This window comes from Eremomyces bilateralis (assembly GCF_010015585.1).
Source record: "Eremomyces bilateralis CBS 781.70 unplaced genomic scaffold P152scaffold_2, whole genome shotgun sequence".
In the NCBI taxonomy this organism is placed as follows: Eukaryota; Fungi; Ascomycota; class Dothideomycetes; order Eremomycetales; family Eremomycetaceae; genus Eremomyces; species Eremomyces bilateralis.
In genome coordinates, this window is record NW_022985068.1 from 1,001,612 (window position 1) to 1,029,395 (window position 27,784).

Below are 27,784 nucleotides of genomic sequence, written 5' to 3' on the forward strand. Positions count from 1 at the left end.
GCATAGCATAGCATACATTAATAATGTGGCTATCATGAGTCAGTAAGCGGGACCTGCCTGTGACTTACGCCTCCAGGAAGGGTTGAAGGATACAGCAACTATATATTTCTTAGCAAGAATCTTTTCCTTAAGGCCACCATGGCTATTATTCTAGATCATGAAGGAAATTGGTTCTCTTCACTCATGGGGGGCCATCGATTATCTTATCAGTCATGACAGTGCAGTTTAGCCTTCACCAGGTCTTGTTCTGCACCCTCGATGCCGGGATTCGAATGATACTGAAGCAGGCGATCCTTTGATGTTCCCAGAGACTGCACTCTTGTATAGTAGGTCTGACACAAGCAAACGCAGAATGTCACGAACGCTATAAAGTTGAATAAAATATAAGGTAGGGAAGCAAAGCTCTATGGGCAGAGCAGACCCCCCTGAATAGAATCGTTGAGGCCTGATCGAGGACTGCATGGCGTGCCACACTTCCGCGGTAGATGGATTGAGTGAAGTCAAAAATATCGTTTTCGAATGGGTATGAGCCATAACCATACATTCAGCTTATCGTTCCAGGCGCCAGCATATGGGAATGCTTCGAATCGGAGGCTACGTATCGCTTGTACGTTATTAAATTTCCAACTTAGTGGTACTAGTGGAAGATCCTGGAGAGTTGTGCCCCTGACTCCACGAGAAATCACTAGGTATCCACGGATCCAACTGGAGATGATCTTGATTAAGGAAATACGACCTGCATTGTTTCTGTGACTGGGGCTAAGTGCACTCTAATGTAGAAGAAAAATAGTCCGCAGAGGCCGTCAACCTGAGCATAGGCACCATCCTAACCAGCAGATGGCATTATCGAAAGTCAAGATATTGGATACAGAATAAGAACACAGAACATGATAGCTAGAGAGCATTTCCAGAGTTAAACACGGACTATTGGCTTCGCTTGCATTTAATCTTGTAAGGGAGCGAGTGGGTAAGACGGGGAGCCATCCAATGGCCTCGTTCACAAAGAGGGTATCTTTTCGAGTATGTCTTCCCCAGTGCTGGACAGATGACGATTTTCGCTAGATTGGGGTGTCGGTGATGTTTTAAGTGAGTTGAGGTCTTCCATTGTAGGAATCCTAACCTTTTTCTGTTCCGATCCAGCAGTATCTGAAGTAGATACACGAACATCTTCCAACCACCGCTTCATTCGCGTGGCTTGAAGTTTTTGGATTTGGAATTCGGCTTCGGCGGCGGTCCCAATGTTGAGAACTTGTTGCGGTGTTCTTGTTTCCGGTGTTGATTGTTCCGGCCCAGGCCGATGGGAATGGTCCGAGCCACCAGGGAGCAGATAATCGAACATGTCCATATCCTCCAGCTCACTAATATCAAACCCCTGGACGACGCAACGCTCTTTCAGAACATTAATTTCCTCTCTTGTTGCTAAAATTTCTTCAGTTAGCTTCGCCCGCTCCAAGAATAAGCCCTTGAAGTTATCAGTGTCGGCGAGGGATTCGGCATCTTCGAGCACATGTACCGGGAGTTTTTGAGTTTTCGCCTTGATATACTGATCGGCATTCAAGTTATAAAGTCTCATCATAAGATTCTTATAATCTCCAGCACGGTCGTACAGAGCGCTGACATCAGGATTATCTGACTCTTTAGAGGACCTCCTAGCATCGCCCTTTGAAAGAGCGCTTTGCGAAGCCGTCGGAGAATTCGAATGAGAGTATGAAACTGGAGTGTTTGATCTCTCTAAGGATGCCTTCTCCAAACTCCACAGCTTGTACTCCGCTTGACTGAGTTTCTCCCGAATTGATTCAGTGCGCTGTTCGCCTTCAGTTAGAATGCTCGACTCATGCACCAGGTCATTGCTGAGGCGGGTGATCTGAGAAATGCTTTGCTCCAGAGTCCTTTGTGCCACAGCAACTTCGATAAACTGCACAATATCCGCCTGGAGTCTTACAAAGGCGACGCGCTGCCGCACGAATTGGGCGTCGGCGTGCTCGAATTGCTCTCTTAGCACCAGTATCTTCGGTATCCTTTTTAGCATTTGGTTTTGGGTCCTTCTCAAGCTCCTACTTGAGGGCAACTTGGTATTCCCGATCTCGTCAAAGGGACCAGATTCCATTCAGTATGGATGCGGCGGCTCGTTTGGATAGAAAAATCAGACTTGAGGAAAGTTTGATGAACGCCCCCGCGAGAGGAGACGCCAAAGCCCCGAAACCAAGAAGGATGTCGATCCTCAAGCAGGCTGACTATGTGATCAAGGTGACCCTAGTCGTATTTCGACTTGTCTCTGTGGTTTCGCAGGAACACGATCCTTTCGAGAGGTGCTGAAGTGGTGTCAAGACACCCTCGGCCATTACATATGCCGAGTTGTCTTTTTCTGCGCAGCCTTTTCATGAGTCAGCTAAGGCAATAATTCTTCCATCTCCTGATAAACCGTTGCTGACCTGTTTCGTTGTCGGTAACGCCTGAGTCGTTGATAGCATGCCGCTAGAACTCGGAGACGATCCTCAAAGCAGAAAATTGGCAGGAACGGAAAGTTAACGATAGCTTTTAATCCAGCAATAACGAGGCGTTGAAGTAAAATAGGAGAGAAATAGCCCAGGCCACCTGTCCGGGATCATGCGCGTCAAGGCATCCTCTGTAGTACAGATCTTGAGTTTTGAGACTGTATATAGTACAACCCGGTTCCCCCCATCCCCGACACTGTCGTGGACTCGTGGCACGTGGCCACGCGCAACATACGGAAAGCAAGGGCCAAGGGAACGTCAGCACCCCAATCTAGCTTGGTCTCTCGCTGATTAGTCTCACTACAGGCAGTGGTCTTGTCGTCGGATAGAGGTGTGACAGTATCGCATCTAGGATGCGATACAGTAAATGCAAAGTGAAAGAATCTTACGGAAATGGAACTTGGGGCAAATAACCACATTCGACGAGGCTCGCAGTCGCGCATCATGATAGGCGCAATCTACACCGGCTGGACAGCAACCTATGAACAAGACCAGTCCTGACTCAACTTCTCACACCTGAAAACTAAGGTGTTGGAGAGTTGAGGCAACTCCTATTTTCCTCTAATTACTCGCAACGGAGTTAGGTCTCCGTAGTACCATGTGATTGGCTACGGCGGCGTACTCCGTATTACCACTCCTAACAAGAAATCATAAACATGAGATCCTCCCAAATCCCCAGCACTGTGGTAGCCGGTAGAATGATGGCAGTGATTCGTGATCTTTATAACTTTATTGGATGGAGTTGGTGCACCAGATGATCGAAATCGTGATTGACTGACAGTCTGGTGCAACTCCGAGGAGCTTCTCCACCAGACTTGTCGGGACCGTCCGCCGATGCCCCACTTTAACTGCAGGCCCATGAAATGCAATGAAATATCATTGCACTCCTACACCGGTTCAGTCCTCCGTGTTCCACCAGCCCTGCGGGATACAACCTGTATATATCCGTCCTCTATACGAACGAAAATACATATTTGGAGAGAAATATTATCCCTCCACCACTCAGGATCTCCAGGTAGTGGCTTCGCAGCGGATGCTCCATGGTAGCCGCCTGTCAATCAGTGTGTCGTTTCAACGGCCTTCTAATGGCCGTTGCCACGGATTTTATATGCCCATAGACAAGGTGGCACTGACGCAGCCTCCCATGCTGTCCAGTCTGACGGTTACAAATGTTTCCAATGGCGGCGATGATATGTCTCTCCGCTTTCATGCACGCAAGGTCTGATGGTGTGCAGACATCCTGGCCGACGATGAGCTCACGAGGCCTGATAGAGCTGGGATTCCCTGATGGATGCCCAATGCCCATCAGCGAATTGGAAGCATACAAGAGGATTCAGCTGTCAATTTTGAGCCTCATCATATTGACTTCCTCGGTCGCATTTAAAAGGAAGCAAGGTTCGGTCGCTGAAGACTCTAGCAGCCGATTGTGCTTCGTTTTGGCTGCGGCATTTACCCAAAATGTCGGGAAATCAGCCACCGCAATGGCGGTTGGACAAGGCACGAAACTGCTACTACATCTACGACGACGTTAGCCAATGTTTTATTTACACAGATGGCACAACGATCCCTAGTGCCCCCCAAGTGCCCCCTGAGACACCGTGAGCACTGGATTGCTTCACTATAACAAGTTAAACCGATCCCAGAGCATGCTGAAGTTTTACATAGATCCCACACGAACCACCAAACAACATACGGTTCTCCTTTGAATACTCACAGTGCTTATAGCAATAGGTATGAATCTTAGAAATAGGGCTTTGAACACTATTGAATTTATTAGCAGTCCATTAGCGCCTCATGTACCGAATGCTACAATAGCCGGCCAGTCAGGTACTCCGCTATATCTTTTATGATTTTCTATGCTTCTAGTCGCATACTCACAATCCCAATTCCCATTAATGCTGGTACCAAAGTGCGGTTGACTAAGGCGTGATGTTCAAAGGAGCGGAATCATTCTCCCAGGCTTCCCGGAAGCCCCACCCTGTAAAGCTCAATATTGAGTCGCCAAACCCATTGTACAAAGACCATTCGAGACTATTCGAGAAGGGGATACGCCCTTACAAGGTCTTAAGAGGGTCGAAAGGAAATTTTGAGAGATTTCATTCTAGTGCGTATGAGCCCTGATCCGTCACATCCCCTGGGACTGACCCGACAGAATTTATCGTCCGGAAACGAAAATTCTACAAATTAGGGAAGGTACGGTGCCTCATCCTGAGCATTCCAACACGTATGCCAATTCTGTTTGTCTGAACAGGTCTTCCAAGTCTTATGGCCTGAGCCGCAAGGATCAGTCGTTGCAACCGAGAAGTCTTCCGGTACGACAAAGATCGCCTCCGAGGATCCTGCCAACTTTGAGGGCCACTATGCGAAGGTCCGATGGTTTGTTGTAATCCTAGAAGGATCTTCCTTCTCCTCTTGCCTGTATGACTCACATATCCCCAACTCTACTAGATGATACTGACTGCTCACCTCCGACAGCCCCATTCAAACGTATGAGGGACGGGGCGTGAGCAAGCCCAGTGTTAACAAAAGCCACCATTGCATTGCCTTTACGAGCCAGAAGGCTCCAGAGGAACACCCTTCGGAGGCTCCAAGTGCTTGGGACACGGGCGGTATGAGGAAACCGATCCGCATCATAACTCGGAGTAAGACGGAGAGCCTAGTTATCATGTCTCGACTGAATTATGCAAAAGTGTATACTGTTGAGCATAATGTCAAGTCATACGATTTTGGTAATGTTGCCGAGGGATATCTGCATCGGTTAAGTGCCTCTTTCAAGGCGGTATCTGGTGAAATGAGGGAAGCCACGCTAGGCTCGCGGACGTTGGAGCCCAGAGATAGTGATGTGGAAGAGGAAGATGAGGAAGAGGATGATGAGGATGAGGATGAGGATGAGGATGAGGAAGAGGAAGATGAGGATGACGAAGATGAGGATAAGGATGAGGAAGATGAGGGTGAGGAAGAGTCTTTTTCTCACGCCCGAGGAGGTGTCTCTTACACATCAGCTTGACCACCTGTCGTCCGCCACGCCAGACTTTGGATGTCAGTTCTGCAGTGTGTAATTGGGCAAGTTCATGAACTCTAGGCCAGTGGTCCAGAAGTTGAGTTTAGCAGGACTCTGCACCAACTTTACGGTGGGTAGCACCGCATCTATGTCTTTTTCTAGAGCCAAACTGTCCTTGGAAGAGCGTAGTCGCCCCTGAGCACGAAATTTACGACGCTACGCTTGGCGACGAGGAACCAAGGTCGATTGAAGGATTTCGGGATCTATTGCACTTACGTATACCATTTGGGACCTGCCTGGTAGCTAGGTATCACTGTATTGTGATACCAGCTGTGCATTTGGCCCAGGAAGGTCGAGAACGTGAGTCAGTGGACAGGAACCGGTCACTGAATGGTGGTGACAGGTTTTGGCCATTGACAAATTCTATTTCTTTGAATCACTTTTCTTTTTGAATGTTATTTTAGTATCATTTACTTACCCTATGTATGTATTTTCTGCAACGAACTGAAGCTCATGAAATGTGAAAGGGCACCCAGAGTCTAAGACATTGAACGAGGTGCGTGCGAAAGTCTGGCAGGCAACACTTGGCTGCATCAAGAGGAGTCAAGACAGGAAAAAACGTAATCCCCACCGAAATTGTTCCCAGGCGCCCGAAATACCGAACTGGATAGGTCTCAAACATAGATTTCTAAAATTTCTTAGCCGCATTTATGCTGGAGGTATTGGAATGCCCATCACTGCCACTGGTTGTGACTGGATGAAAATCTGATAAAGGAGTAGGAGGACGGTGGCGCTGTGGTTGGCACGAACACAAATAATGAGGCGTTTGGAAAGGAGCCACGGACAATGCTACAGTCTTGAAGGAATTTATTTCGAATATGCTTTCAGACACCCGCTTTGCTGCCATTGGCTATAGAATTCAAAAAGCATGGCGAGGCATGCAATTAAACGACATGGCGGGCTGGCGGCTGCTGCCGCATCAATAATGTTATACCACCCCTATCTCCTGAAGCTGACTGCTGTCAAATTTATAGAGGTGGAGTGGTCAGAGTCCGCTAAAATGCATCTTCGGCACTACGTTGTAATCTTTGTAGGTGCAGAATATACTATAAGGGCCTTGCTTCCGAAAACCCACAAAGACAGATTGAATAGATGCATGCTGGAGCCGATATGCACTGCATGCTGGTGAATTCAAATCTGGAGAGCTAGATCAACACAATATACCAACGGGGTTATCAGAACATGCACAGAGCTGCTAGGCTGATATGAAGAGGATCCATGGGTAGCATTTGACAGTGAATTCAGTCAGATTCATTTCAGGTTAAGGATTGGTGCCCATTACAAGGAAGTCGTAATTACGTATATTGCAATCAGCACTCCAGTGCCCGATAACACTATGCTCAGGTACATTTTCCACAGAAGTAATTATCAACCCAATACATGACTTGTGGGGAAGAATAGTCGCAAAGACCTGTTAGATACAATTTAAAGCAATGCAAACGGCCGGTGAATCACAAGTACAAATTTCTGTAGCCACTTCGATATCAAGTCTCTTTACAACACCATCCGGGGCAGAATAAATAGTTTGGACTTCGCCTTTGACGTTCCCGTCCAGCCTACGGAAATTAAGGACCTATCGGCTTCCTCAACAATAAGAAATGCAAGGAATTTTCTTATAATGGCAATGTAAGGGGAAGGCTACCAACAACAAGACATTTCCAACATTCCTAGGCTATGCATCAAGCTCATCAATTTCCTTTTGAATGCAAAAGCACGAATCACTGATCGACGCGTATACAAGTAAGGGGCGATATGATAGCAGTCAATGAGAATCAAAGCTAGATACTGTATCGTACGAGGGCCACTGAGAAGTATAGGTCTGCACTAAGAATTCCATTCGTAGCAGTTATTCCAGTATATTTAAAGATTCTGACAAGAAAGTACCGTAGTTAGCACAACCAGAAATCTCCCATTCTAAGCCCCCCGTCTACAGCTGAAGCATTCCGTATATTCGACTGATATGCTCGTCCCGGTGGGTCGCTGTCCTGCAACGCTAGCTAGCGTCGGCTTCTTCCTGGAGTTGCCCCCTTGCTTTATTCCAGAGATAATTCCTTAGAGATTCCCATGAGGACAGCCGCTTTCTTTGATAACTTACAGGCTACTCTTGATGCCAAGCAGGCGCTGGTCTATTCGCCCCGAATTCCCTCTCGTCATTCACTGACCAAAAATGGTGCACGGGGAATGTGGACCACCAGATTTTCATCGATTCTCCCACTTGCTATATAGAAATTCGAATGTATTTGTGGTCTCCAGAAAATTCCTACTTTTTCATCCTTAAGACATATCTTGCTTTGATCCTTTAAAAGTTCACTAGAGCAAAAGTTCGTTAGCTGGAATCACTACTAACACCATGGAGTATATGTACAAGCTAGAGACAGTCCTTCCGAGTGTTCGAGACCTGGTAACAGCCCTTTTCATCTGCGTGACATTTTTTGGTGTGCTGCATGTGGTGTATACTCGCTATTTCAGCCCGTGTGCTCCGTTCCCTGGGCCATTCTTGGCGTCTACTACCACGCTCTGGAAAGTAGCGTCTCTGGTGAGCGGAGAGGGGGAGAAGAGACTGATGGCATTGCATAAGAAATATGGTCTGTTTGATTCCTACCATATTGAGCCAAGGGCTAATGTGACATCGTAGGACCAATTGTGCGGATCGCGCCGAACGAGCTCTCTGTCTCTGAAGCATCAGCTATCAAGATCATCTACAAGACGTTTCCCAAGGTAGGAAATGGAGGTTAACCTGCTTATGAACGGATTGCCAATCACGGTACATAGACTGATCAATTCAAGCTTTTCAAAGCCCCGTTCGGTACGTACATTTCCGGACATCAACGCCGCCCAATTATTCCTTTTAATGCTGACCTCAACCGTCCTCAGCGCGGCGTCCAGGACACATGGAGAACACAGACATCAAGCAGGCCGCTCAACGCCGACGAATTGTTGGCGATACGTATTCCATGTCCAAGGTGTTGTCCCTGGAGTCCTCGGTCGATCTCTGTCTGCAGCAGTTCCAGGAAAGATTTTCGCAATTCGCTGGGACGGGAACCGTGGTGAATCTTAAACTCTGGTCACATCTGTGAGCTCCCATAAGCATAACGCCCCTGAAAAATAGCTCATTTGTTTCAGGTTCACCTTCGACGTCATCGGCCAACTCATCTTCTCGCAAAGCTTCGGCTTCTTGGAGCGCGGCGGTGATCAGGGCCACATCATGCAAGCCATCGAAACGGCCATACATATTGCAATGACGATGGTCAACTTTCCATGGTACCTACATCCGTTGGTGACGGTGTATGTCTTGATGATTCCCCGAATTGCAGCCCGCCTTGTAGCGATCCCAAAGCCGATCGGTGCCCTCGAAACACGGGTAGATCGAGCGATCCGAGGACTCTGCCACGATGCCCAGGCAAAGCCAATTGGACCAGAACGTCGAGATTTCTTAACGCGATGGTTTGGAATCTACGCGGAAAAAGGGGCCGAGCTGGACTTTGGATTGGCCGAGATCAAACAAGAAGTCTGGACTGCGCTGTAAGCTTGACGAATGCAGCTTGAAGAATAAGAGATTTGCTGACCACCATCCAAGCTTCGCAGGGAGCGACACCACGAGCATTGCTCTCGCCGCCACGGTTTATCATTTGCTGAAGCATCCGGCTTGTTACTCCCGAGTCATCGACGAAATCGACAGCGCAGACGGTCAAGGGCTCCTGAGCCGTCCTTGCATCAGGTACGAAGAGGGATACGCACTACAATACCTCCGTGCCTGTATCAAGGAGGCCACGAGACTCCATCCCAGTGGTTCCATTACATTCCCGCGCCGAGTGCCAAAGCAAGGGTGCATGGTCGCAGGGCAGTTCATCCCAGAAGGAACCGAGATTGGCTGCAACCCCTATGTCGTCCATAGAGACAGGAAAGTTTTCGGAGATGACGCCGACCGGTACAATCCAGACCGATGGTTGGGACCCAAGGCGGCCGAGATGGAGCGCCATTCGTTGTTGGTAAGTGGCTGATAGCTCAACGGGTATAGAAACCGACTGTGTTAACCCGTCCAAGTTCGGCTACGGCCCAAGAATCTGCATCGGGCGCAATGTATGTATTGTATATCCTCGTATCCACATCCATTACTGACACCAAAAGATCGCTCTTTGCCAGCTGTACAAGTTCATTCCGCAACTCCTTCGAGACTTCCGGTTGGAATTGGACGATCCACAGGGGGGATGGAGCTACACGCTGTACAAGACCGATAAGCTGGAAGTGCGAGTATCGAAGCGGTACTGATGGCTCTTGCGGTGCCTCTTTTCCCAGAGTCCGTGGGATGACTCAAATCTCGAACTTGTCTGTTCTAGCGGGTATAAAGGCGGTCAAATACTAATACAAAATGACAACTGCACATTCGAATCCGTACTTAGAACCCAATGGGCAACGGGGAATGTCTTCAATATCGCTCAGGGCGCAAACCAAAGCTTATGCCCACACGTTCGATCCATCTTGTCGGCCCAGGTCTTTGCCCTCTCGAACATCCACCCGGACTTCACCTCAAGCTCTCCAGATTCGGCGGCGGTTTTCTGGCCAAGGAGGGCGTATTTTGAAACGAAACACTTGCCGTCAGTGTATTTAAACTGGAGGCAGCTCTTTTGACTTTGGCAGAGAGCGCGGCATGACTCGAAGGACTTCGGGGCATCACGCTCAATTTGGCCTTTCATCTTTCGAGGATCCTTTCCGTTGGGTATCTTGGTATCCCCAACGTACACGACATCGTTCGCGAGATTGTCCCAGTTCTCTTTCTCGTTACGTAGCTGGGGTAGGATGTAATGACGGAAGACATCGCGATGCCGGATAGGGCCGTTGTGCTTTAGCCCCGTTAGTCTACGTATACCTAGAGAAATTGAAGAAAGGCGTCCCGTACCTCACGGAACCAATTGTTCTCAAAAGCTGCAAAGGTTAAGGCTTCCTCCGCTGGGACGTGATGATATGTTACGGCCGGAAAGCACCAAGCAACTCTGTGCGTTTTCCAGGTCGCGTGATCGAAGGTAGACGGCCGCATGTCCTGAAAATGAGGCCAAGCATATGTTAATGGGACGCCGGCGTCCATTAAAGTTTTCCCCAGCACGCAATCGCCGGCCCAATGGACCTCAATTAGATCGTTGTACTCTATCATATGGTCCGTCCAATGTTGTGTGACCATGCGCATAGCCGGGTTCGAGATCGCGAATCCTGCACCTCCGTAGCCGAATATGGTATCTCCAATGTACATGTGCCGTCCCAGATAGTATGGTTTGGAGGCATCGAGGTGGGTGAGGTACTCGAGGAGATTCGACCAGATTATATACGTATCGGGTTCGAGAAACACGAACCATTTGGCGTCCGGGTCGTGATTCAACGCCTTCGAGACCATTGGGAGAAATTTCCACTTGTCTAGCCTCCATCCTGGATTGTCCGTATTCCCAGCACCATTAGGAGCAGATATTCTCGACAATGCCTCTTCATCCAACCCCTGGCGTCCTTGCTCATGCAAATGCCTGTAAATTTCGAAGTCCTCGATATTGTTCTTCGTCCCATCTTCTACCTCGTCGAGCACATCGTATATATGGTACCCTTGAATGTCCTCCTCCAGGTCGGAATAGATAACGTAGTTCGGGGCGCAGCGGAGGGTCGTGTTGAAGTGGACCGGCAGCTTCTCTAAAGCTTCCGTGGCACCGGTTCGAAGGACGACGAGAACATCGTTCGCGAAGTCCGGCTCAGGACAGCGACCCTGACTGCCTGGTCGGACGAAGGAGGTCGATGGCGCGGAGGAGCTCGACCCTACCCAGCAGAGTCGTAGAATGACCACACTCAGGACGGCGGAACAAAAAACGACGAGGCGACCGAGTCGACCTAGCATAAACGGCATAGCGGCCCTGCCATGGACATGGGATGATGGAAATAGGTGCCGTCGAGGCGATCCTCCGTGAGAACTAATGAGAACTAACGTATGAACGACAGATCCAGAAATATTCACAAGAAATAGACGATCATAAGCGCAGCTTCGGGATCAAAAGGAGTAGATTCTCGTCTGTACACAGGACCACAAATATGTTTGTAGTCGAATGGCTGTTGACGTCGGTCTTATCCAACCTCCGTCCCAGCTGCCCCTGGTCCACCCTGGATCGGAAAAACTGATAGTAATAGTTACGGATAACTAAGTTATTGAGTCGCTAAGCTGTAAGGTATGGTTTAAACTCTACACAAAGGGGGTGAGCTATCAACATCCATAACTACGTAACCAAATGCCACCCCGATTCCAACTCTATTTTCAGTAACCCATTGCACCCCGACATAGACCTGCCCATAAACTCTCAACGGTATCCTGCCGCGGGGTTTTTACCCTCTATATCCTCACTCCTTTGGCAAATGCATAGACTGGTTTCAGGTTATTCAAAAAGAGCTAGACGATCCTATTGTCGTGCTAGGGAACGTGTATAACATGAGCGAAACGGGAGTCCTCTTAAGTGGTGCTGGCCCAGTGCGGAGACTGTTAAGGGCATGGCCTATGGTTGGCATAGGCTGAGAGCCTAAGCCTAATCAAGCCTAGTAGCGTCGAGATGGAACCTCATCAAGATTCCTCTGTCACAGATACCTTTACTCTTTATCTCAATCAAGAATATCTTTGGCTATGTGTATGTTGTGTGCATCCAGCTACCGTGCCGTAACAGAGACAGCATAAAAGGTTAGGGGATGCATTGGAGGATGCTCGATACGAAATTAAAGTATCGGGGCGAGGCGAATATTGTTCTAGGCAACTTTGATCGCGATTCGATTGAATAGATATGGGCAACTTTTATAGAGGCTTTCTTTAGTGAATAATCGAGTTTCCAGTGGGTGTTGTGAGCAGCGGAAGCTACATGATTCTGGTGTGATGAAACTCGATGTTATTGGACAATAATCGAGACGGCTTTGCGCGAAGTGTATCCGGCTGGGGGATGCGGCTTGCGGCTTGCGGCTGTGCATGTAGTATGTACTGACCAGTTCGTCGCAAGGCTGCACTTGAATGCTCTTTCTCTTGTTCATATTTGCCTTTCTAGATCCTAATGATGTCAATTGCAGTCAAAGTGATATACAATCATTTCACAGAAGACGCTCCAGGTACGGGTCAGTCCTCGTTGCGATGGTACCCTAGGTGAAGGTCGCATCCCGTCAACGCGAGAGCATGTTGATTTAGAATCATATGCTGCCTGTGGTTCGATACGATCACGCCAAATGGTATACATCAAACCAGTCTATCTAAGCATATCATTAACCTGACACAGGAACAATCTACAGCAGAGGAGGATCGGGTACAGCTCCAAACGATCAACCGTCTCAAAGAAAGTCTGAGGAACGGGTGCATAGCCATCATTGTCGGAGCCGGTATCACGATAAACGCAACAGTGCAGTCCTCAGGACATCCACTTGAGCGGATAACGTGGAATGGGCTTGTCAAGCATGGTTTGGACTATCTAGTGACAAACCAATATGTGGATAGGAAAAATAGGCAGGTCAAGTGCGCACTAGATCTGCTCGAGAGCGAGGATACGGAAGATCTACTTCTTGCCGCCCATATACTCCGCGAAAAGTTGGACCGGTCTAGCCAACTTCCGACGTGGCTCGAATCCGTCTTTGGTGATCTCTATGGCGACGTTCGCTACCCTGCAATACTTGACGCGCTCCGGGCACTCCATAAGAAGCGCGCTCTACTCTTGACAACGAATTACGATGACCTCTTAGAAAAGCATTGCGAACTCCCTAGAATCGGACGATCTAGTAGAAATAATGTGGCCAAGTTTCGACGAGGAGAGCTGGATGGCGTGTTCCATGTTCACGGTAGTTTCCACGACCCCGAGGAGGTCGTGTTGGGCTCAATAGACTACTTCAAAGTCAAGCAATCAGAAGCAGTACAAGATCTACTGCGAACGTATTTACAAGACAAGACTATCCTCTTCGTTGGGTGCGGGTCTGGACTGGAAGACCCCAACTTCAACGAACTTCTGCGAAAGGCGAGCGAGCAACAGAGAGACCTACCGAACCGTCATTGTTTACTTATTCGAGACGGTGATTCTATCAGATATAATCCTTTGGTGTCTGTCAAATACGGTTCGAGTTACGGTGGTTTGGCACCATTTCTCCATAGATTGGCAAGTGAAACCCCAGATGAGTCTATGACAGGAGAGGTTGTCTCGCTTAGTGACCACCAGAAAGAGATCCTGTTGAAGTCTCTGAGGTTTGACCAAATGGATGCTCGCCAGATGCAATCTGGAACCCCATCACGATGGACGACCGTTAACACTCTCGTTGTTGTGCCGTAATCCTTGTACAGTATGATTAGGAATGCGATGCAATTTCCAGACCTGAATTTCTACTTTACTAGTAATTCTCTCTTGTCATAGCGATAACTGCATTATTGCGATACAATTTCCAACCGGAACTCCTAATTTACTCGTACTTCTCGCTTGCTATAGTGATAACCGCGTGTCAACGCTTGAATTCGACTGTCGGAATGGGCTCGCGCTATCGAGAGTTAACAGTAGTACTCAACGTTTCTCGACCACTAACTACAGGAACCGTTTACATCATAGACGCATTACAAAGCACTCGTTTCCGAGATGTCCGCTACGAGATCGGTTAACCTACGAATAAGACCTCCAAACTATCCAAAGACAAGATAGCGAAGCTTTCCGCCCAGCGGCTCGGCTCGGCCCGCCCCGCTGATTGCCAGAACGCAGCACCCAAGGCGGGTGATTTGAATTCCCGGTCTAGGATTCGGATCAAGTCACGGTTGGTCAAAGCATAGGCTGGAAGTAGAATCACGAGCGGCGAATCGGAAGACGTCCCTATGGAGGTATCGGATATCTATCGACTAGCGAAGGAGATCATGCAAAAGCCGTGGCGAATCCGCCCCAAAGAATGATAAAATACGTCTTTCGCCTGCTGTACTTTCATTCATTGTTGTTCCTTTATTCCTCACAACGCTCTTTTAGGTTTTCTTATATTTTTCCTTGTTAGGGTGTTGCCTGGATACAATGACACTCCGCTGGATCAGGACAGCCATAGGGGGCATATGCCTCTTACTGTCTGTCGATGTCGCCCCTGCGACGCCAGGAACGCCAAGGCTCAGAAAACCCGCCAGTCCTGACTACCACGGTAGAGACGCGTGTCCCGTGGCTTGCAACATAGCAGGACCCAACCCTCGAATTGGTCTGCCTGCCACAATTTCGAATAGGTTCAGTCCTGGTAGCACACCGTATTTTACGAGTTCTCGCTATATCATCCTGTGGATGATGCAGATACTCTTCATCGCATCTATACTTGCATTTCTTATGGCGCGGACTGGTATAACCTCCCACACTTGGAAGCAAACACTACGGTTGCCGTCGAGTCTATGAACTCTACCTACAATTTGGGCTGGTGGGCCGATGGCGCACTCGCCGCCGCCGACATCAGGAACGTATCCAGGTAGATGTCCTATTATCTAAAGCGTGAGCATACCGATACCAAGAGCAACACAGTGTTGGCCCAGTCAGGCTCGGCCTCGGTCGGTCTTTACATCGGCAAGGGTCTATAGGACGAAGGCGTCGGCTCCTTCGCTCTCGAGTACATGGAAGACCATATTCGCAGCCTCGGAGTCACCCCCGGAAATGTGGCTATGCAGTTACCATATGCGAGCCAAACTGGAGCGGTGCCCGCACTTCGGGGGTGTTCGCTTCGGGTAATGTCACCTTTACCCCCGTGCAGGATGCAATGAAACTTGGCCCATGGGAAGCTGCCTCTCATTTCACGAGGCCAAGAACATTACCAGTCCGGCCGTCCTCGCCACTCATTTACAGTCAAAGACGGTTCATCCGAGCTCTACAGCAGCCACCAGCTCTCTGCCAACCTTACGAGCCCAATTAGGAGCTCAGGACGAATGTAGAACTGTCCAGGTGGAACTGAGTGATAGTTGCGCTGCTTTGGTCGCAGAGTGCCGCATTTCCCCAGCAGACTTCACCAGAGACAATTCCGATCCTAGCTTCTGTCCAACTCTTAAGCTAGGACATTTCGGAGATCGGATGTATGGCTGAACCGCCGAAGTGCTGATGGCTGAATCACCTGCACAATGAATTTGCCTGGAACATGCAGTCCGGATTATCACCCATCTTAGGCGGTCTTTGAATATCAAAACTCAACAAGGGGTCAAGGTTCTCCCGGTCCCGCGATCTAGCCTAAATGGATCAACGGAAGATAGCCGAACTGATCCATTTTCGCGGAGCGGGAGCCGCTGTTGCTCTTGAGACTCGGTGGCTCGTGCTGATAAAGCCATGAATGATGAAACTCATGAAGGTGATGAAGCCATGAAGGGGATGATCTGAATATCTGATTGCTCATAGCATGTGCTGCAAGGACGGTATGTGTTAAACATGGATGGTTTATTGATCATAACAGACTTCATACTGCAATCTGAATTCTGGTTTATATTGCAAACGAAACTTGGAAGCATCATCACTTCATCGCCATGCCACATCAGTTGGTTCCTTTTCTCTCCCCCTACAAATCGAACATCCGAGTGGACAGACAATATCTAAATCTGAAAATAACTGTACACCAACGCTCAGCAAACACCCTAGGGACTAGTCCTCGGTGTTGGCGGATCGGCTTAGTTCCTGGACTAACGGTTTAAGCTTCACGATCTGATACCATAACCAACCCACAGTTATAATTGGCTCCAGTTGGAGCAAACTATTAACTGTAACTGGTAACCGCTAACAACGAGGATTGCAATCCTTCCATTCGGAGCCGCCAGTGTCATCCGTGTATTTGCCAGTTTGGGCATGATCAAGAACGGTAAACTGAGGCTGTGGTTGTCGGTGAGACAGACTCATGAGTCCCAGCATCATCTACCAATATCCCGCTGCGGCATCCTTAACTTCTTCAAAGACCTCAAAGTTTTTTGACTCATATCCAATGTGTCCCTTCTTCCATCCTCTTCAGTTTGTGCGAATATCATGCGTCACTGTTAAATCAGTCCCGTTAACTTGATCGTGAAATTCACGGCATCTAATATGCCTCCTTATTCCTCATAGTCGTCTTGGTACTTCGTACGGCCTCTATCCTCCTCCTCCTTCTCCTCCTCCTCCTCCTCCTTCTCCTCCTCCTCCTCATTGACTTGCTATCCGAAACAAATTCCTTCCTGTCAACCGACGCGATGCGGTCTCTATTGTTCTCAATAGCCTCTCTTATTCTATTCACATCCTCCTGCTGTGCGCAGGAACAAGTACCCTATATCCTCCATACTACCCCTTACGACAATATCAACGGATCATTCGTCTACCCTCGCGACTGGCCATCAAACTTCTCGATCGGTTCGCAGATCAATATCACTTGGACGACGCAATTCCCATCTGTCCACCTATATTATTACCAGAATCGCAAGATCGCCGAGATCGTAAATATAGGAAGTGAGTGCCCTCTTTCAAATCCGTATCTTGGACTCTATTAATGCTGATACAGAGGCCCTCGTTCAACCCTGGTGCCTATGGGAAGTCCAGACCACCGTGAAAAATCTCACTGACCCCTGGGTCTTCCGCATCGTCAACGCCAAGGGCACGCTGTATGACCGGACAAACCTTGGCTTCACCAGTGCCGGATTCTACATCGACCGAGATACCAACCCAGCCCCGTCTTCTTCCTTCACCCAATCCGAAACAACCGCCCCAACCAGACTCAATCGCCCATCATACCTCCCTAGCCGAACTCCCTGCCCAAGATCCCGAGCCACCTAGCAAGGACGGCCTATCCGAAGGCGCGAAGATTGGCATCGGCGTAGGTGCCGGCGTCGGCGTCCTCACCCTCACTATTGCTGGCATCGCACTCTTGTACTTCCGGAGGCAAAAGGGAGCGAACAAGGAGCATCTGAACGAGACGTATACGCCGGTCTAGCAGCTGTCGTCCGACTCGAAGGGGCCGGATTCAACACAACTGGCGAGTCATTACTCTCCTCACGATGGCCCTCACAAGGGACCTCAAAACTCACCTCGCACCTCACCGCCCAGTGTGCCTCTCCACGTCCCTATCAAGACAGATTCAAACCCAACGTATGAGTTGCCTGGGGACCTTATACAGCCACTGAAACCGTAGCGAGTCTTTGAAATGGCTGCTTTCCTTCACTAGTACCCGCTCATAGCGTAATACCATCTCCGTGGAAACCTCAAGTTGCACTAATAGACGACCGAAGACACAGGTCTTAATCTTTTTCATGTCCATGTAAATAGCCTGGCAAGCGAGTTTAACGATCGATGGGGTTTATGTTCGGCGCGGATTGCAGATTGTGGGTTGCGGGTCCTCGCATAAGTTATCACAGCATCCAACACTGTCAGCGTTATCGAACATTCAGACATTGCATATGGTAGCCGAACGACATGCTCCATTGATTTCCGCTAGCTGCATAGTGTCTGCATATGCCAAAGTGAGTTGAGACCTACGTGCAACAATTCAATGCCCAATCCGCAATTTCCGTAGATTCCCAAGCATGCGGACTGGCGCAGCAAGCCAACCATGGCCATCATCGCAGGACGCCAGTTCATAAATCCACATTACCCACCCTCAGAACAACACCTCCCCCACCTCCTCGCTCCCCGCCCTCGTCCTCCCCTTCCCATCCCCCCCCGGCGCATTCAACAACCCCTCCTTCCCCATCGTCGAACTCACATCCTCCGTCTCCGCCCCCTCCAGTAAATCCCGATCCGCCGCCCGCACGCTCCGCTGATCCGCATCCCCACCGTACGCTCCGCCCGGCGTCCGCTCGTCCGGCTCCGCCTCGTCCTCCTCATCCTCCTCCTGCGCAGCCCCTCGATCCAGCTCCTTCTGCGCCTCGTCCATTCGCCGCCGAATGTCCGTCGCCACGCGCATCCCGTCGGTGACGATGTTATCCAGCACGCCACGCAGGCCCTTTCCAGGCGGAACGACGCCGGCGGTGGAGGGGAGCGGGCTGCTTGGGCCGGCGCCGACGCCCGGGGTGAAGCGGCCTAGGTTGGCGAAGGTGGTGAGGGTGGAAGAGGCGGTGGCGGCGGGGGCGTCGGAGAGGCGGAAGGAGTTGGCGAGAGCGCGGTCGAAGAAGTGCTCGAGGGTTTCGTCGGCGAGGACGAGCATGCGGAAGGTGGGGAGGGTGATGGAGAGAGGGTTGGAGGGGTCGAGGGCCGCGTTGGCGGCGGCGGGGTCGCGGCGGGGGAGGGAGGAGGCCGAGTCGCTGGGGGTTTCGGAGGTGGACGCGCCGTTTGGCGGGGAAGAGGCGTGCTCGGGCTTGGGGGTTGAGGTGGAGGTACCGTCAATCTCGATGAGGGCTTCGTCTTCGTCTTCCTCTTCCTCTTCGTCTTCACCAATGCCGAAGTTGCTCAGTGCCGACGTAGAGTCATCGATTTGCTTGGAAGGATGGTCGGCGTCTGCATATTCGAAGCAGCGTCTGATAAAGGCGGAGACACTCGACAGGAATTGTTCATCCCGATTCTCAATGCGAAGTTCGTCCGCTTCTATGCTGCTTCCCATCCTTGCGTCCGATTGCGGACTCGCTGCGGGGAATGGAGTCTCAAACCCTCTTCTTGACAGGAACAGCAATGCTTCAGACATGCTAAGGATGCCTTCGCGGTCTATCTTCCCATCTCCATCATCGTCGTACAAATCGAAGAAATAGCTGATGTTGGCCATGATGTCTTTCGTGCCTTTCATATGGGCGAGACCGGTGACAACATTTTGCAGGGTGAGCGTGTCGACCGAATCGACATCCCATTTCCGGAAAAGCCGCTTCATGAAATCGTGATCGGCTGGCTCGGGGCCGGCGCCCCACGGAGAAATGGTAAGGCTCCGAGATCTCATACTATTCCCGAAATATGATGCCTTTTCACCATCGACATGGGACGAGGGTGACGAAGGCGAGTCGGTGACTGCCCATTTTGCAATACCTGGCACCAAATTAGCAGCTGAAGGCCGCTAGGAAGATCGCGGAGATAGACTCACCAGCAAGGAACTCTCTGAAAGCAGCGTAGTCCATTTGTGTCGGACTTGGACCAAGAGCAACCCTACCCATCTCCGGCTCGTCGCCAGATACACCTGACACAACTTCTGTTGCTTTTATTCGGCCACTCTTCTTTTTCCTATCCATCTCTTGCTGGATCATTTGCGTTCGCTGCTGGCGTTCATAGAGGACACCATAGAAACGGTCGTAGAGGAATCCGAGATCGTTTAGACTTAGTCGCTTACTATCCGGCCCAAGGTTCCGTATTGACGTCCGCTTTGCGAAGTTCTCGATGTTTTCTAGGACCGCGTCTTTATGTTTCGCTCGCTGTTCGGATATGGTTCCCTGTGTGATGCCGGAGAATTCTTTGAACGCCACCACCATTAACTCCTGAAACCGCGTAACCGCTCGTAATTTCGGGTTCTCTGATTTCGGATGCGCCGACTCGTCAAGGCGTGAGAAGTACGTCTTGAGAACGGATATGAACGTTCCGTCGTCGGCCGCGTCGAGCAGCTCTTCGCCGTTTATGCGGAGAATGGCCAATCCAATCTGAAACAAGACTTTCGGCCCTTCCAGGAAGAATACGTCGAGGACACGGTATGCAAAAATGAGAGGCATGGAGTTGATATACAGTGACAAAAACCAGGGTAGGGAAACCACCGAAAGCTGCACGTCAGACTTCACCAAATGATCCCACAGGATGGGCATCGTCCCCTCGACCAGTGATTCGAAGACTTTCTGATCGAGAAGGGTGCCATACATGGTCATCGAATAGTATCCCGGGAGCATTCGATCGCAGAGCACGGACAAAACGAAAAATGCCTGTGCTTCGGACATGTATATCAGAAGTGCCGCCACGACGATGTTCATTGCCTGGCAATAGCCAACTTCCGGGTTCAACCAGCTGTACGCAACGAGAACACGGCGCAATCGGCCAATTCCTTCCTCGCTCTGGAATCCCGGGTACTCCGGCAAACTCCTGTTCAGGTCTTTCTCAATCTCATCGATTGCAAGGGACTGTTTCCCCTCGTGCTCCTTGAGCATCTCCGCATATAGATCCGGATTCTGGAATCGAAGAAACAGAGAGCCGGACGTGAGTTCCCAGATCTCGCCTCGAAGTCGGTTCGGCAATCCCACGCGAATCAGCTTATGAAATGTCGGTTGGCGGACTATGGTGGCATTCCGCCCATTTTCACGCATGTACTCCTTCCAAAGACGCATCTTCGCTTTGTCCCTCAGCTTCCGTGCATCGCCAGGATAGCGATATATCGCACCGAGGCCGGTGTCCGGGGGATCCCGCTGTGTTGTGGTAGACCCCTCCTTGTCAGACGTGGCTGTATCCGCTAAATGATACTCCGAGTACAATTCTCCCACCACCTTATTCAGGTTCTGAGTATCCTTGTATGCTGCCCGGAGCCCTTTCTTCAACCCATCGCAGAATCGTTCGCATTGCTGTCGGCTGCCGGCAAGCTGCACGATCAATCTCTGTGGGTTCGGATTCGTCGATTGCTTTTTATCCACGTCCCGGTAGCCGTTTGATGTGGTGATGGCGAGGGAGAACTGGAAGCTCTGGCTATTCAATCGCTCGACCCTTCGAACGGCACACAGGGGCAACGTGAATCCATTCCCAGAAGGTCCCGTGCCGTGCGTCTGACCTGTAAAACTACTCGAAGAACTGGTGGTTGCCGTGCTCAGGAAGCTGGACCCTTGCGTCGAAAAACAGATATAGTGTTCGCTGAGGTGCAACCGTCCGACATAATGGTTCCCTCTCAGCTGACTGCTAACGTCGTTGGCGTCTTGTGGTTGTCGGCCGCTTCGGGGTAACGGCAGCGTGAGCTCCGATGTGATCTCATACAAAGGGGATTCGCTGTCCGGCAGGCGGAATTGATGCTGGAACAAGGTGGATTTCGAGGGTGACTTGGACGGGGAGGCAGTAAGACCGGCGGTATCGATCAAGGTCTGGGCCTTCTGGACGAGGGAGGTGAAGTTGTTGAACATGGTGGAAGGTCGAGTCCAAGACGCGAGGTCCGGAACATGTTATATGCTGTACTTAACGACTAGCTGGCGGGCTCTTCAAAAGGTGGTTGATACATGGAAAAAGGGTAATTGTGAGTGCGGCTATGTGACGTTGGACATCGGAAACAATGGAGAAGAGGTGGGAAACGTTTTAACGGTACGTGACGCTCAGCAAGCTCCAAGCTGCTAGAAGCTTAAACGGTTAAATCTCCCGCCTCCCCGCGCTTTAAGGCTTTCTGCAGCCACACATGGTACGGAGTAATAATGTACCATCTTACGGCGCTTCATCCTCCCTGGCGTTAACACTTCCAACCTCCAGTTATGAGAACACCCAAGTTATGTCCACGGGTATTGTAGCCCATGGTGTTCAAGCGGATCTCATCATTCAATGTATGCATTGCAGGTAGGTCTCCTTCCTGAAGCTGTGCAGTGCATGCTCTATCCACGACCATACCAAACCTCACAGTCCTCCATCCGATTGGGGGCCATCCCTGGCTGCATGATCACCTTCACAGCCGCCGGAGGAGGCTCAGCGGTTGCTGCGTTGCTGGACTAGTCTTTTAGCGATGGTGCAACAGACGAGGTATGAACCTCCGACGTCTTCGACGGGGCTGTCCTTCGTAGTAGATTTTGAAGTCTCCCTTCTCTGTTTTCCACGGTATGTTTCCATGGATGATTGAGAGCACGTTACTGGTATGGATCCATTATCAATAGCCGCGGGCGCAACCGGGCTCGTCACTGCCTGTGTAAAGGTAGGCGACCGCATTGGCATTTCCCGTTGTATGTATATCGTTTGAATTGACCGGATGTGCAGATCTCTGCCGCCCTTTATACATTCATCGACGACACTCGACATGTAGATGACAACCTAGTTGCGCTAAACGACGAAGTCCTCGGACTGTCGCGAGTACTGGGCGCAATATGCAAGAGTTGGAAACAAAGTCCGCTAACAGCGATAGCCCAAGCTGATCCAGATGGGTCGCTCTGGTCTAGTGTCAAGGCCTCACTTGATGACTGTGGGAGGACTTTGGGGAGACTCGAGAAGAACGTGAATGATATCCAACAAAAGGATAGCTTTTTCGGGCGCCTGAAGGTCACAAGGTCTATCCGATTCAATCTGAAGGCAAAGGATGTTATGGTCTTTCGTCAGCAGATCCAAACCTACAACGGCGCCATGCAAAGCTCCCTACAAATGATAAATGTGTTCGTAATGTCTCCGATCATCTGCATTCATGTACTAACTTGGACTCCCAAGGTGCCTACTCATATATGGACAATCTTCCCAAGACATGGTTATTCGTGGCCTTGACGGTCTCAAGGACCAACTTGGACGGCTCGAGTCCGAAATCGGGACCATGAATGCTCTGCAGGTTCCTGATGCATCCGGCCAAGAGATCCAATTCAACAGAAAAGTTACAGATACTTTACGACGCCTCGCAAGGGCAGCAGAAACCTTTCACTCAAGTGCTAGCACAGTAGCAGGTGGATCAACTGTTTGGGGAGGAAGCGTTTCCGGAGAACCTCTCCATCCTGACCAATACCGCAGTATCGAAGAATGGATCCCTCCTCCTATTGAAGAAGAGTCTCCCGTGGAAACAGTATCGGAGACATCGAGGGTGACGTCGCCGTCTGCCAACTCGTCGATAAACTATACCCTGTCGAAAACCATGAGGGCGACGACGCCATCTACAAATGTGTCGACCAATGTCCCAACAGCCCCTTCTACTATCCTGCCGGATGAGCATCCCGCAAATGAATCCGAGGACTCAGAATTAGATGTGGAAGCGGAACTGGCCAAGAAATTCGAAGAACTCGCATTGAGCAATTTTCGTCGGGAAGATTACTCGAAAGCAGAGCTGTTCCTAAGAAAGCTCGCTGCTCGATATAAAAACGACCAAGAATCGCCGGCAGCCATCGCCTCGATCGATTTGAAGATTGCGTTCGCATGCTGTATGCAGTGGCGATGGGATGAGGCGGAGGCCATCGCATTCCCGTTGACGACGGGGAAAAGTCGCATTGATATCGCGCCTTTCCACCTCCTTCATGCCATCGCATTGCAACGAATGAACGATGGAGGTGATGAGGGGCTCGGAAAAGCAATGAAGCTCTGCAAGAGAGCGCTGGGGGGTAAAAAGAAGCTTCTTGGGAAAAACAGCGAGTCGTTTCGCCAGACTACCGAACTGCTGGGCCGTATTTATGAAGCACAAGGAAACCACATCGAAGCGGAAGCCTGTCGTGAGCTCTACCCGGCCCCGGCTTATGCGGATGACAGCCCGGCTCGACTCGACGCTCGCAATTACTTGACGGAAAACGTAGACTTGCAGGTTAAGTCTCTCCCTCCGCCCGAGAACCCGAAAGGACCGTTATTAGGAGATATTCAAAGTTCCGGAGGATTATCCCCTCAGCGCGTCCCCCTTGAAGGAGAAACGTCGAGTCCATCAGCCCTGTTGCCCTCGAGAGACGAACCTCGTGACACCAATGAGGGCGCTACTACTTTGTTCGATCGGGAACGACTAGCTAGCTCAACCCAGAGTAGAAGCCCCTTCGGCCGCCATCCCCCCGCGCCCCGCGCCCTCTCGCCCCCTGGCCCCCCTTCCGCCCAGCTGTCTCGGACTAGGTGAGATCATATCGAACACATTAGAGCTACCCGAGACCCCAAGGCGAGCATTGATCCAAGCGCAGTGGCGACCAGCGCGGATTGGGTCCAGAGAGCCAATACACCATAACGAATAACGGAGGCTTGTCCTACTCTAGGGTGGCCAGCTCGCTTTTCCTTACAACCAGACTACGGATGATAGGAAGTTAGGAATTCGGCAGCCGCCAACCAGGAATACCCATCCAAAAAGGGCTACGCTTGAGGACTTCATCGTTGTGCAGGGCCTGTCGGTGGTTAAGGCGCCGCCATCGTCAACAAGCCCAGCAGCGACAATATCAAGACGACCTCCGGTTTTAGCGCTTTTTGCTTGCCTACGATGTCTCGGTTTCCTTCTACATCGGGCATTGGAAAGCTCTAAATAAAGGACGAAGCTAGGACGCTGCCATCGTTCCTACTGGATACCCCCATCGCCCGATTCAAGTGAAGCAATAAATTAACATTCATAAGCATCAGTGCATGACAGTCTATTGGCATTTGACAGGCCCGTCATCCGACGTACCTGCGTATCCACGTGTTTCATAGCCTCCCAACTCCCTAATCCCAACGGCCCAGGCCCCAACCCCATGAATTGCAACCTTTTTTTGGCCATGGCTAGACGGAAATTGGCTTCGGCGGCAAGGGTCGATGGCTGACACATCGCGGGGAACTGGGGGTTTGACGGTCTCCCGCTGCATAAATTGCATTCCTCTAAGCGAGTGCAACGAGGTCGAGACAAGCCCCTTCGTGGAATTCGATGCGACTGGGCCACCTCGGTAGGGCTCCCATGTCGGATAATTTCCGTCCCCCGAGCCAGGAACTAGCCACCCGCTACCAATCGGCACCACTGCTCCACACCACGATCCAGGTCACGATCCAATGTCCCTCCATCTCGATATGAACTCTGGGCCTCTCGTCTCTCTTCACCTTGTCGTCGACCAGCCTCACCAATCTTTGTCTGCATCCCCCGCCCTGCGGTTTGTCGGTCATTACCAACACAATCACTTAGAATCGTCGAACTCGTTCGACTTGTCACTCGTTTTCTTCAATTTTTTGAAGTTCCACCGGCTTCGAGCCTTGCACGATCTTTAGTTATATCCGAGGAACCACGCTACAGGCAACCCGCTCTGCTGGAAAACCGCGTATCGCGACGTCCATTATTATTTTTATATCAATTCATATTTACTTGTGAATATCTATACCCAAGATGCGATTCTCCACCGTTTTCGCCCCGTTCATAGCGTTGACTGTCACGGTCTTGGGACCCTTCGCTTTTGCGACCATGCAACCCCTCGACATGCAGAACTCCGGAAACTCCCTCGCGCGCATGGCGTTCGACTTAAAGGACCTTATCGCTACAATCAACGAGTCGCAGAATGGAGGTGCCATGAGTGTACGGACATCCGGACGTCTTGAGTGTATGGATTGGTCCCGCTAACTCGAATTGTCTCGAACTAGGACGTCTTCGACGAATTCGACGACATCTTCGACAGCGTCCTGTCGAACATCTCCCTGCTGACCGGCACCGCTGTCGTCACCGATCCCCTCGACGTACAACTCGTTTACGAGGCATACTCCAACGTGAGTCGTAGTGCTTGAGAAACCATCGGATCCATTCGTTCTGACCCTATTCAGTTCGTCCAAGGCGTCTTCGAGCTCATGGACGGCGTCGCCGACAGCGCCCCCACATTCATCCAACTCGACAAGCAGAACGAGTTCCGTATCCCCGCCGCCGTGCGTGAACTCAGCGGCGTCGTCGATGTAAGTATCCTGATTGGAAACCTAAGTCGCTGCCATCCCTCAAAGCTGACAATTTCCCAGGCATACTTGTTCAACATGATCGGCATCTTCCCGTCGAACAGCAGCTACGCCTACCAGAGCGCCAACCAGAAGTCCCAGGTCGACACGCACCTTCGCCGCGCCGTCCATTCGTACCATCTTGCGACCGCGAGGACACCCACCCCATACTCGAATACCTCAGCGCTTCCGGAGCGCCGACGACATAGGCTGGGGGCGTAATGTCCGACGCTGTAATCCCAAACAGGATCGGTCCCTGTAATTTCTTGGCCATATATTCGGAGGAATCGGCGTTGATCTATACGGTTCGAGAATATAGACACGCCCATTTCGTTGTGCTTTGCTTCTATGTAATTATTAGTTGGGTCACCATTTCGGAGGAGGATATAATGTCCATAAAATTTGGCTCACCTCAGTTCTGCCGCGGCTTGACGATCCCGTCGTGCGTGATGTAGAACACGATAGTGCTGTCGTCGTCCACCGTCGCCAGCAGCACGCGTTTCGTCGTCCTCCATTTGTTCTTCAGGACAGGTTCGCCACTGCTCGTTTCTCGAGCCGAACCACTGCCAGCGTTCGCCGGCTGCCCCTCTTGAGGGAACAGTTCCGTCCCTGCCTGCGGATCGTCTACCTCTGGCGGCTCATGCGATACCTCATCGAACACCGCCGCCATCTGCTTCAAGCTCCACCGCTCCCTCAAATGTGTCGGCAAGATCCACTCGCGCTCCGGCTCCGGCTCCTCATCATCCTCATCCTCATCCGCAGCATCTCCACCGCCGTTTTTCCTCGCCTCCCGCCGCTGATCCCCCAGCTTCACCTGTTCGATCTGCTCGTCGGGATGCACATAGATCCGCCGCGGCGGCAGCCCTGAGATCAGCGGACGCGGGAGCGGCGCAAAGGGAGTGGTCGGGGAGGTGTGGTGGATGGTGATCTGCTCCCATTGGTGCTGGTAGCGGAGGTTATGGGCCACTTGGAGCGCGAGGTGGAGGTATGGATCGGGGGCAGGAGATCGGTCGGCGAGGCGGTAGGATGAGATGAAGGTTTGCAGAGGGCTCGCGGCGGGCGGGGAGGTGGGTTTTGACATGTTGGAATCTAGGTCTTTAGGCGTCCACGGAGGTTCATTGCGGAACAGATCGAGAGGTTGATCGTGCAGTCATAAGCACAAAATTCACGGGCTTCCGCTGGGAAATTTCCAGATGGGATTCAACGCGGGCGATGATTGGCTGAAATTGGAAGTCTGGAGTAGTGAGCCGGCGAATCTGCAGCTAGCTCTTTATGGAATAGTGTAATATTAGCGCACTAATGGTTGCAAGGCTAACCAAATAGGGAAGAATTTTATTCGATAATTACCAGTAACGGCCGTAATATTTGACCATGGTCGCGATTTGGGGGAATGTTGAGCAGTTCGTCATCTTTCCGCCCCCAACTGAACTTCCTAGAGACAGGCCCAGATAGGATCGGCAGGATTCGTGTTCAACGAAATGTATTAATATTGCTTGATTTATATGTAGTGCAGTCGGCAGTGCCATCTTCCACTCCTCATCTCTGCTTCTTCTCCTTACAATCGGGTTTTGGATATCTCATAGGGCCTAGCATCCAAAACCGGTTTATACAGTCGTCAACAAGGGTCTCAAGACCATTGCTGGGGTGATCGCATTCGCGTTCAACTGAACAATCATTGTGCTACTACCTACGTCAATTGCCACTGCCGCAAACTTGGAATCGCTTTCTAGCCGATTGGAGAATTAAGGGCACGTTGAGGACCTCGTCTACGATCAAAATTAAGCCGTCTCGCCAGA

The 27,784-nt window shown here is 50.7% G+C and overlaps 10 protein-coding genes across 10 annotated transcripts; 6 read left to right on the forward strand and 4 right to left on the reverse strand.

The window, feature by feature from the left end:
* Positions 1 to 997: 997 nt before the first annotated feature.
* Positions 998 to 2,029, reverse strand: P152DRAFT_470389 (uncharacterized protein; the record flags this gene model as incomplete). Its single annotated transcript, XM_033680971.1, has 1 exon — positions 998 to 2,029. One exon carries the CDS (start codon positions 2,027 to 2,029, stop codon positions 998 to 1,000), a length of 1,032 nt encoding a protein of 343 aa, XP_033537986.1.
* Positions 2,030 to 4,138: 2,109 nt separating this feature from the next.
* On the forward strand, positions 4,139 to 5,988 carry P152DRAFT_120517 (uncharacterized protein). The gene is made up of 5 exons (XM_033673701.1): positions 4,139 to 4,226; positions 4,276 to 4,599; positions 4,648 to 4,688; positions 4,747 to 4,913; positions 4,971 to 5,988. Exons 2-5 carry the CDS (start codon positions 4,425 to 4,427, stop codon positions 5,500 to 5,502), a joined length of 915 nt encoding a protein of 304 aa, XP_033537987.1. The 5' UTR covers positions 4,139 to 4,226; positions 4,276 to 4,424; the 3' UTR covers positions 5,503 to 5,988.
* A 1,918-nt stretch (positions 5,989 to 7,906) lies between these two features.
* On the forward strand, positions 7,907 to 9,825 carry P152DRAFT_478911 (pisatin demethylase; the record flags this gene model as incomplete). The annotated part of the gene is made up of 8 exons (XM_033681684.1): positions 7,907 to 8,141; positions 8,192 to 8,274; positions 8,344 to 8,362; positions 8,431 to 8,629; positions 8,680 to 9,078; positions 9,134 to 9,545; positions 9,601 to 9,636; positions 9,685 to 9,825. 8 exons carry the CDS (start codon positions 7,907 to 7,909, stop codon positions 9,823 to 9,825), a joined length of 1,524 nt encoding a protein of 507 aa, XP_033537988.1.
* Positions 9,732 to 11,437, reverse strand: P152DRAFT_492488 (uncharacterized protein; the record flags this gene model as incomplete). The annotated part of the gene is made up of 3 exons (XM_033682182.1): positions 9,732 to 10,397; positions 10,454 to 11,307; positions 11,380 to 11,437. 3 exons carry the CDS (start codon positions 11,435 to 11,437, stop codon positions 9,993 to 9,995), a joined length of 1,317 nt encoding a protein of 438 aa, XP_033537989.1. The 3' UTR covers positions 9,732 to 9,992.
* Positions 11,438 to 12,452: 1,015 nt separating this feature from the next.
* On the forward strand, positions 12,453 to 13,985 carry P152DRAFT_511146 (uncharacterized protein; the record flags this gene model as incomplete). Its single annotated transcript, XM_033682702.1, has 4 exons — positions 12,453 to 12,537; positions 12,631 to 12,669; positions 12,704 to 12,786; positions 12,834 to 13,985. 4 exons carry the CDS (start codon positions 12,453 to 12,455, stop codon positions 13,866 to 13,868), a joined length of 1,242 nt encoding a protein of 413 aa, XP_033537990.1. The 3' UTR covers positions 13,869 to 13,985.
* A 2,673-nt stretch (positions 13,986 to 16,658) lies between these two features.
* P152DRAFT_492492 (uncharacterized protein) lies at positions 16,659 to 17,475 on the forward strand. The gene is made up of 2 exons (XM_033682183.1): positions 16,659 to 16,994; positions 17,047 to 17,475. The coding sequence occupies exons 1-2, from the start codon at positions 16,742 to 16,744 to the stop codon at positions 17,316 to 17,318; spliced, it is 525 nt and encodes a 174-aa protein (XP_033537991.1). The 5' UTR covers positions 16,659 to 16,741; the 3' UTR covers positions 17,319 to 17,475.
* Positions 17,476 to 18,138: 663 nt separating this feature from the next.
* On the reverse strand, positions 18,139 to 21,923 carry P152DRAFT_478914 (GTPase-activating protein GYP5; the record flags this gene model as incomplete). Its single annotated transcript, XM_033681685.1, has 2 exons — positions 19,546 to 21,923; positions 18,139 to 19,490 (listed from the first exon to the last, which is right to left on the reverse strand). Exons 1-2 carry the CDS (start codon positions 21,539 to 21,541, stop codon positions 18,139 to 18,141), a joined length of 3,348 nt encoding a protein of 1,115 aa, XP_033537992.1. The 5' UTR covers positions 21,542 to 21,923.
* Positions 21,924 to 22,110: 187 nt separating this feature from the next.
* On the forward strand, positions 22,111 to 24,430 carry P152DRAFT_120686 (uncharacterized protein). Its single transcript, XM_033673702.1, has 3 exons — positions 22,111 to 22,311; positions 22,374 to 22,762; positions 22,815 to 24,430. The coding sequence occupies exons 1-3, from the start codon at positions 22,255 to 22,257 to the stop codon at positions 24,178 to 24,180; spliced, it is 1,812 nt and encodes a 603-aa protein (XP_033537993.1). The 5' UTR covers positions 22,111 to 22,254; the 3' UTR covers positions 24,181 to 24,430.
* Positions 24,431 to 25,398: 968 nt separating this feature from the next.
* On the forward strand, positions 25,399 to 26,210 carry P152DRAFT_446027 (uncharacterized protein; the record flags this gene model as incomplete). Its single annotated transcript, XM_033677893.1, has 4 exons — positions 25,399 to 25,584; positions 25,650 to 25,772; positions 25,827 to 25,952; positions 26,013 to 26,210. 4 exons carry the CDS (start codon positions 25,399 to 25,401, stop codon positions 26,208 to 26,210), a joined length of 633 nt encoding a protein of 210 aa, XP_033537994.1.
* P152DRAFT_454629 (uncharacterized protein) lies at positions 26,013 to 27,159 on the reverse strand. The gene is made up of 2 exons (XM_033678622.1): positions 26,400 to 27,159; positions 26,013 to 26,334 (listed from the first exon to the last, which is right to left on the reverse strand). Exon 1 carries the CDS (start codon positions 27,067 to 27,069, stop codon positions 26,401 to 26,403), a length of 669 nt encoding a protein of 222 aa, XP_033537995.1. The 5' UTR covers positions 27,070 to 27,159; the 3' UTR covers positions 26,013 to 26,334; position 26,400.
* Positions 27,160 to 27,784: the final 625 nt, after the last annotated feature.